The 9,074-nt window shown below is 52.5% G+C and overlaps 1 protein-coding gene across 1 annotated transcript; it reads left to right on the forward strand.

Annotated features, from left to right (window-relative positions):
• Positions 1 to 3,625: 3,625 nt before the first annotated feature.
• On the forward strand, positions 3,626 to 4,594 carry LOC141917283 (olfactory receptor 14C36-like). The gene has a single exon (XM_074810387.1). It carries the CDS (start codon positions 3,626 to 3,628, stop codon positions 4,592 to 4,594), a length of 969 nt encoding a protein of 322 aa, XP_074666488.1.
• Positions 4,595 to 9,074: the final 4,480 nt, after the last annotated feature.

A 9,074-nucleotide genomic window follows, 5' to 3' on the forward strand; every position in this document is an offset into this window, starting at 1 on the left:
GCTTCATGGGGTCAGGGCTTGGGCCTTTGCCTTCATGAAACACATGCAGGTTTCCTCAGCATCAGAGCCACCTTTCCTTTGCTTTTCCCTACCTGCCATCTCTGCCTCCACATTTCTGCTCTAAGTGGAGCCTGGGGAGGCTTTGTCAACAGTGTCCCTCAGTGGGACCCATTAAAGCCACAAGAAACATTGCAGTTTGCATCAAACTTTGACTTCTTCGGAGGTTTCTTCATCAGCTTCTCAGTGTTTGAGGTTCATGGACTTGGCACCAAACCCACCCGAGGGGTCATTAAAATGCCTTGGGCTGGTCCTCTGCTGCGGAGCTGGGATGGGCTCCTGGGACGGAGGGAGCTCAGGGTGAGTGGGCAGCGCTGCAGAGAGACAGCTCTGCCCAGGAGCAGCTCCTCTGCAAAGCGCAGCAGGGCTGAGGGCACTGCCTGCAGGCACCGAGGGCAGAGGAGCCGGGCACAGAGAGGGGAAAGGCAGGTGGAACTGAGAAGATGCTGAGAGCTCATTGGAGGAGAAATCTCCACAGCCCTTGACACAGTAAGTCTGTGGGTGCAGGGCAATGCAGCTGCAGGTCATGGAGGGATCTGGTGAAGCCGGCACAGCCGCCAGGAATCTCCCTCATGTCTAGAGGAGGAGGACGTGCTCCAGAGCAGGGCTTCCCTGCTGCACTGTCAGAGGACAGGTCATGGCGGCTGCCTTCTCCCAGGGAAGGCTGCAGAGGGGTGCAACAGCGGGTGCAGCCAGGGGTGCCCAGGGCTGTCCTTCAGAGCAGGGTCCCTGCAGTGCAGTGGCTGTGTGCTGGGGCAGGGACTCTGCTGCCTGCCAGGGTCAGCACTCAGCCTGCCCGGGGAGCTGCCCACGGAGCTGTGGGGAGAAGCTGTGGTGGGAAGGAGAGACCCCTGTCAGGGAAGACAGGGTCCTTCTGCTGTAGAGATGGTGCTGCGTGGGTCAGGGCTGCTCACAGCTCCCAATCACTCCTAGGACTTTTGCAGAGGCCAGTTTTCAAGAAGCACATGAAGGCAGGGACTACCTGGACGCAAAGGTGCTTTCTGAAATCTGTGCTTTCAGTTTCCTGCTGTGGTTGTGGGGTATCGTAATGCAGCTGTCAGGTTGGACAATACAAGGACAGTCATGCAGCATTACCCTGACAGAGCAGTAGGTATTTCAGGAATGTGATAACAATTTATTTGCATACTGAAAGCTCAGTGTTATTATCCGTCTTTTCCTGACCTGCTCCTCGGACTTGCAGAAACAGAGATGGCTCTGTGCAGGGCCCTGCTACCAGGAAAGGATGGGATGGGGGCTGTGAGCACTGACAGGAAGGAGAAAAGGGGAAAGAGAAACAGCTCCAGGCAGGGACTACTCCAGGCACCAGAGGCATTGGCAGGGAATGAAACAGGCTGACAGCAATGGATGGGGCAGTGTCACGGTCCACTCGGTGGACTCGTGATGGTTCGTTTGCTACGATCTCGAAAGTGCAAAATTAAGGTGACCAACACCAAAAGGGATAGCAGTAATCAAACAGTGAAACTTTATTGTGTTGCCTGTGGAGCGGCACGCGATACTTAGAGATGGGTGAAAGAAAGGAGAAAAGTAAAGTTAAGTTTAGAGAGAAGAGGGAGAGAGGTTATAGCTACCACCGCTGATCTCACGACGTCCTAATGGTCCCGGGTCCAGCTGACGCTGCGTCGTCAATCGTCGTGGTCCTTGGTGTGGAAGCTTCCAATTTTCGTTGTCCAGAAGTCATCTTTTATGCTCAGTAACACACCTTGCTCCACCTCTGCCTCAAGGGTCTCCGCCCTTCTCAGAATTCAATTACCATATCTCCGCCCTTCTCGAGCGAGGCCATTGCGCGTGCGCAGGGAGGAGTGTCCGAGGTGTGGTCAGTCTTGGAGGCGGGTAACCTTCAACCAGGAGGTGTGTTTTGGTATTATAACGAAGCAAAGTTCATCTAAGGTTCATGATTTCTTCATCGATGTTATGGCAACAGTTGCGATCCATCTTTTTGACAGTGGCTATGCAATTATCTCTGACAGCTCCAGTTAGGCCCAGGTACCGAACAATAGCACAACACTCTTTGTACTGCACAGCTCAGGCACTGAAGAACAGCACTGCACTGCCTGCACCACACAGGTCAGTGCTCAGGAGAACAGCACTGCATTGCCTGCACCACACAGGTCAGTGCTCAGGAGAACAGCACTGCACTGCCTGCACCACACGGGTCAGTACTCAGGAGAACAGCACTGCACTGCCTGCACCACACGAGTCAGTGCTCAGGAGAACAGCACTGCACTGCCTGCACCACATGGGTCAGTACTCAGGAGAACAGCACTGCACTGGCTGTGCCACACAGTTCTGCATTCAGGAGCCTTTGCACTACATTCCACTCCAGGGATTGGCAACTGCGCTCCAAACAGGCCGTTGTCGGGTACCTCACTCTCCATGTCCCTGATGACAATGTTGAGACAATGCTGATCTTCTGACCAACTCTTACAGGCAGCTGGTAGTGTTTTAGCACTGCTATATTAGCCCTTCATTGAAGGTGCTTTTTAGATAACAACCCCCCTGGTCTTCTCCCCCATCCAGCAGACCCTCTGACCTCCAGGACCCAGGGTCCAGGGCAGGAGCTGCCTCCTCTGCAGCCAGAGCTGCAGCAGAGGAGACTCTCCAAAGTGCCCATCAGTCCCTCCCTGGCCTTGCCTCCCTTGGCAGAAGCATTGGGGCATTGCTCCTTGGTTCTCCACCTGCCCCTGCTGCTGCTGCTCCTGTTTCCAGACTCTCTGGGGATGGGGTTTTCAGCTGCAGCTCAGCAACTGGCCCTGCAGGTCCTGCCATGCAGATGTGTCCATGGCAGCAAGGTGCCCAAGCACCCTGCTAGCCTGCGGGTCTCTGGGCAATGCTGCCCATGGGCTGGGGATAAAGCTGGGTCCTTTTGCCAGGCACCCCATCTTCAAGTAATCGAAAACCTCAAAGAGGGGAGTTTTCAACTGGATTCCTCTGCTCTCTGCAGCATCAACTTTCCTGTCAAGGGAAGAGCTGGGTGTGACCCTCCTCCAGATTTAAGAGGTGCAGGCTCAGGGCAGCTGAGAGAAAGTCTGATGGACAGCCTGGCTCTCCTCACTCTGCACTAAGGCTCTGCCCGTTTGCACTCCCGCACTCTCCATGGAGCACTTCTAGCGCAGCAGAAATGTCCAGGCTGTCTGCCTTCAGAACGCACTCCTCAGGTAGGACAGGGCAACAGGAGAAAAACAAGAAGAGCAAAGCCCCACAGCTCTGCTCTGCAGCCGGGGGAACTGAGAGGGATGACGCTGAAATCTCTTTGATTTCAGGAGTGGAGTTAAGCAGTGATCACTGCGGGTTCCTCTCTGCCTGATGGGGCACAGCAGGACTGACTCCTGCAGAGCCCACAGCAGAATCCCTTGCTCCCCACTACACCCTCACTCAGCAAACACCAGAGCTCCAGCCCACGATCTGTATTGAAGGTTTTTCTGGAGAGACAGAGGCTGGGAGGGGTGGGGGTTCTGTCAGAAATGGAGCAAGTTTGCACAATAAAGTCAGTCCTAACCCTTCACAAACTTTTCCTCTTTGGCCAGACCCAAATTTGCAGAGGCAGCAAATGTCCAACAGCAGCTCCATCACTGAGTTCCTCCTCCTGGCATTCGCAGACAGATGGGAGCTGCAGCTCTTGCACTTCTGGCTCTTCCTGGGCATCTACCTGGCTGCCCTCCTGGGCAACGGCCTCATCATCACCACCATTGCCTGTGACCACCACCTGCACACCCCCATGTACTTCTTCCTCCTCAACCTCTCCATCCTCGACCTGGGCTCCATCTCCACCACTCTCCCCAAAGCCATGGACAATTCCCTCTGGGATATCAGGGACATATCCTACTCAGGATGTGCTGCCCAGGTCTTTATGTTTGTCTTTTTGATCTCAGCAGAATATTTTCTCCTCACCGTTATGGCCTACGACCGCTATGTTTCCATCTGCAAACCCCTGCACTACGGGACCCTCCTGGACAGCAGAGCTTGTGTCCACATGGCAGCAGCTGCCTGGGGCACTGGGTTTCTCAATGCTGTGCTGCACACGGCCAACACATTTTCACTACCACTCTGCCAACACAATGCTGTGGACAAGTTCTTCTGTGAAGTTTCCCAGATCCTCAAGCTCTCCTGCTCAGATTTAGACTACTTCAGGGAAGCTGGGCTTCTTGTTGTTGCTCTCTTTTTTTCTTTTATTTGTTTTGTTTTCATTGTGGTGTCCTATGTGCAGATCTTCAGGGCCGTGCTGAGGATCCCCTCTGAGCAGGGACGGCACAAAGCCTTTTCCACGTGTCTCCCTCACCTGGCTGTGGTCTCCCTCTTTATCAGCACTGTCATGTTTGCCTACCTGAAGCCACCCTCCATCTCCTCCCCATCTCTGAACCTGGTCTTTGCAGTTGTGTACTCAGTGGTGCCTCCAGCAGTGAACCCCCTCATCTACAGCATGAGGAACCAGCAGCTCAAGTATGCCTTGAGGAAACTGATGTCTGGGTTATTTTCAAAAGCTATAAACTGCTTGGCATCTTCTGGGAATTACTCATAATGTAACTCCTTACAGCCCAAGCCCATATATTTTTTGCTGTTTTTGCTGGTATTGATTGTGGGCTTGGGGTTTATTTGTTTTATTTTACTTTGCATAATGTTGTCCGTAATGAAATTTCTTTATTTGTGCAATTTTTAATTATGTGTCTATCCAGATTTTATGTTACCCAGAGTCTGTGTAAATAAGGAGCTGTGCCCTTTGTGTGTTTAAACAAAACAGAGAATGTTGCAGTGACTTGCCTGAGATCCTTCCTTTGAGACCTTCTCTGGAGCTACAGGAGCAGTGTCTGTGTGCAGAGGTGGAGGGGAAATGTATCCTGGCACAGCAGCACTGCCAGGGAGAACCAGTGCTTGGTCTTTCCTGAGCTGCTTGCTTTCCATTTCCACTCTCTTCTTCTCAGCCCTTGTACTGGTGTAAGGCCTGAGAGCTCTGGCATCTTGGTCACAGTCCTGCTGCATGGGAGTTCTCTTACCACAGGCAGGGACAGGCAATGGGCACTTCTGTGACAGAGCCAGCCTCCATAACAGCATTTCCCTAAAGCAAGGTGATCTTCTCAGGGTACTGCCTGAAGATGTAGGTCTTGTTCCAAAGCTGCTCTCAAGAGTGTGCCCAGGAAAGTGGCCTGCAGATGAAAACACCAGTGAGCAGCTGAACAGTGTGAGTGTGCAGGGTGGGGGCACGCAGCAGTGCCCTTGCACAGCCAGGCCTCCTGCGAGAGACCTGAAGGACCAGCAGAGCAGGAGTGGGCTGTGCCCGTGTTGGCTGGACACCCTGGGGAAGCAGCCTCAGGGCAATCATAACGGACTAGCCCCTCACAACCACCACTGGCCTCTCACCCCCACTTGGAGAGGTTCTTTGTGCCTCCACAGAGGGACACTGAAGGACTAGGTCAGAAGCCCATGTTTGCATTGTAGGAAGAAGATGTAAACATGCACATCATGTAGATGAGGATAGATGAACTCAAGTGAGCACAAATGCCATCAGCTATTCCTGGGGGTGCCATGAAGGCCTGTGGGACCAACAGTGTCTTGAGGTCAATTCAAGTTGAGAGTAATGTCCCCTGGGAGACCACCTGAACGCAGCACTGGGATGTGTTTCCTTGAACCGAGGTCCCTGTGTCCATTCTTCATGCCTTGGGGCATTTCAGACGGGTACAGAGCAGGGAGATCACTGCAGGGCTGAGGTGCCTCCCAGCCTCTGGGGGTGGCAGCAGGAGTTCAGAGAGGCACTATGACTCCTGCACTGCACTGCCTCTGCATGTGCAAGGGAAGGACTCCTGTCCCTGAATGTCCCTGTGTGTATGATGAGTGCACGAGGCCACTTGAGTAGTGGGCACCTGACAGAGCCCTGAGACTTCTGTGTGTGACTCCAGGAACAACCCCCACCATCCCTATGAGATTTACCTCACCTGCCTTGGACAGGGCCATTGCAAAAGCCTCTGTGTTCTCCATCACCCTTCCTTGGCTGTCCGGCCTGGTCCTTCAAATGCAGAGTATGAAAGAAGCTCACCTGTGGAGCATCTCGCCTGGGCAGTCAGAAGTAATCCTGCAAGTGTGATCGACATTGCCCTTTAGAAGAAGTCATCTCAGATTTCAGAAGGGGCAGAGCACATCTAGGGGGAATGAATGAACTCAGAGACACACATACCTTCATCTTTCACCTCTCTGAACTTCCTTTCCAGTTTATTTAAGCAACTAACAAAGAAACAAATGTTCTTCCTCACTGGAATCATCTCTGCTCATAGCAGCATTAGTGGTATTTTGGGCACCTTTTGCATGTGCTGAGTGTTTCCCACTGGAGCCCACATGCAAAGATCGGTACTGGGCTGTGTGCCACCCACTTCTCTCTGCAATATTCCCAAACTGGAAGGTCTGTCCTGAGAAGGCAGCTGTACCTTAGCTAGGAGTATTTATGTCATCTACAGCAATCACTGCATTCTTGTCACAGATAGAGTTCTGTGGCCCCAGTGGAGTGGGCCACCTCTTCTGTGATTTCAGTGGAGCTCTCCTGCAGTGACACTGTGACATTCATGGTGTTTGCTTCCATAACCATCTTCTTAGATCCAGTCTGCCCTTCCTGTTCACATGGGCATCTTGTCTGTGCGTCAGAGCTGCCAGCCTGGGGCAGCTCGGCCATCCAGCGTTGGGAGACAGAAGGTCTTGTCCAGCTGCTCCTCTCACCTCACTAGTGTCACTGTTTCTATGACACCCTCATCCTTGTCTGTGTGATGCCCAGAACACCCTTCCTGACATAGTCTGACAAACCCCTTTTTCTACACCATCCTCAGGCCACTGCTTAATACCCTCATCTACAGTCTGTAGACCAGAAATTTTGTGGGGGACAAGGAGGGCACTGAGAAAAATTCACAGGAAAGCTATGAGCTGCACAGAGACCCCATCAGAGTTGTGGGCTTGTGGAAGAAATCCTTTCTGGTTCTCTTGTGATGATGCCCAGAGGACCAGGGCAAGTGTGTGCTGTTTTGTGGGCATTCCTCTGGAAGTGTGTGATATTTAGAAGGCTTTGGGTGTGGGAAAGGGCAGAGAGGTGGTGGTGGAGCTGACTGGCATTATTGTGAGACTTCCTCTCTCAAACATCTCAGAAAAGCCAGAGCAATCAGGGAAGTTCCATGGTACTCAGAAAAGGCAAATACCAAACCTCACCTAAGAAGGACAAGAAAAAATTTTGTGAGAATTACAGGCTGGCCACCTTCACCTCAGTCCCTGGGAAGGTGATGGGGAAAGTCCTCCTGCAGCCATCTCCAGGCACTTGAAGGAAGATTGCTGAATGTGTATGGGAGGGGGAAGTACGCAATGTTGTGTACATGGACTTTAACAAGGCTGTAGACATGGCCTCCCATGGTCTCCTTATACCCATATTGGTGATACCTGGACTGAAGAAGTGGACAATGAGGTGGGTGGGAGTTTGGCTGGGTGATCAGGCCCAGATGTTGAGGTGGTAAAGAGTCTTCCTGGTAACCAGTCACTAGCAACATCCCTCAGTGAACAGCACTTGGGCCAACTTGAGCAGAGTACCTGAGGGGTGGTGGAGGGGATCATCTGCCTCCAGCATTTCTGGGGTGGCTGAGCAGGGGCCTCTCCAGCACAGCAGCACATTGTGTCCCATTGGATGCTGGCTGCAAGGTCACTTCTGCCTGGCCAGCGATGGGGAGACAGGCACTTGGAGGGCTTGAAAACCATTACAAAGCTGCTCTCCATAAGGTGAAAGATTTGGGGAGGACAGGGAAATATGGGACAAGAAAGATGGGAGACTTGGGGGAAGGGAGAAGGGTTTGTCCAACAGAGATAAAATATTTTGAAGAGGAAAGACGTGTTCAGGTAATTTTGATGCCACTGCAACCCTTACTGTGAAAACTTCCATGTTAGGACCTTACCCTTTTCCTAACCAGTAACCTTAAACCGTAACCCTACCCCTAAATGACACCCTTCACCCTGACAAGAAGCCACAACTCTAGGCCCTAACCTGAATCTTTACTCTAAACTAAAGTGCAAACTCACACCTCCTTACTCCTACCTTATCGCTCACTCTAATTCTTAGGCCATAGCCCTACTATCAAAATGCTAGCCTTAACCCTTAGCCCAGCCCTCAACAAATCCCTAACCCAAAAAGCCAGCCCATACCTAAACACTAAACAGCCACCCTCGGCAGAGCATCAAACCCTCCCCATAAGTCTTTGCCTAATACTTAACCCTGAAAGGTGAGCTTTATTTCCTAAACTTTAACCTGAAGGTCTAACCCCCAAAGCTCTTCTTTGCCATGTTTTAATCCCCTCACCTTCAGCATTTTTTCTGACCCCAACTTAGGCTGTTTGGCCATTGGGGGCGGAGCAGGGATCATGAGGTGCCAGACCCACCCCGTGGTGTTGGAAGAGGAGTGGGAGGTTACATGCAGATAATCAGCTGACAGGCGACAGCACCCCCATGGATGGGGATGCTCTGCTGGTGTCAGCTGTGCCTCAGGATCTCATGGGGCAGCCAGAGGTACAAGGCTGTGACAGTGGCCGTGAGGTCACTGCTGTCTCTGGAGCTGACAGGCCAACAGCAGGAACATGGCTGGAAAGGGCCTGTGAGGTCACCTCTCTGTGAAGTAGCTGACAGGTCAGCCCCTTGAGTCACGGCTGGGATATGTGGTTTTAGGCTCACATCTGCCAGGGTCTCTGACAGGCCAGCAGAAGGCACGTGCCTGGCAAGGTGATTGTGGGATCCCTTTGCCTGAGCACCTGGTCGGCCCATCCAGGAAGGGGGCTTGGATATGGTTGTCATGTCACCTCCACCTGAGTACCTGAGGGGCAGCAGCAGCACACGGTGTGGTCGTGTCTATCCGAGAAGCTGAAAGGCCGGCAGCAGGCACATGGCTTGGAAGATCACGGTGGGGTTACTTTTGTCTGGTCAGCTGGTGCCGTGGGTCTTGCAGATCCCGTCTGTAGAAGGGTTATTCCACTTTGCTCCTGTGATCACTTTCA

The sequence above is a fragment of the Strix aluco genome, chromosome 36 (genome assembly GCF_031877795.1).
Source record: "Strix aluco isolate bStrAlu1 chromosome 36, bStrAlu1.hap1, whole genome shotgun sequence".
In the NCBI taxonomy this organism is placed as follows: Eukaryota; Metazoa; Chordata; class Aves; order Strigiformes; family Strigidae; genus Strix; species Strix aluco.

Excerpts from the sequence above, each read along its gene's own strand:
- LOC141917283 (XM_074810387.1), top strand. The coding sequence starts at position 3,626 with ATGTCCAACAGCAGCTCCATCACTGAGTTCCTCCTCCTGGCATTCGCA.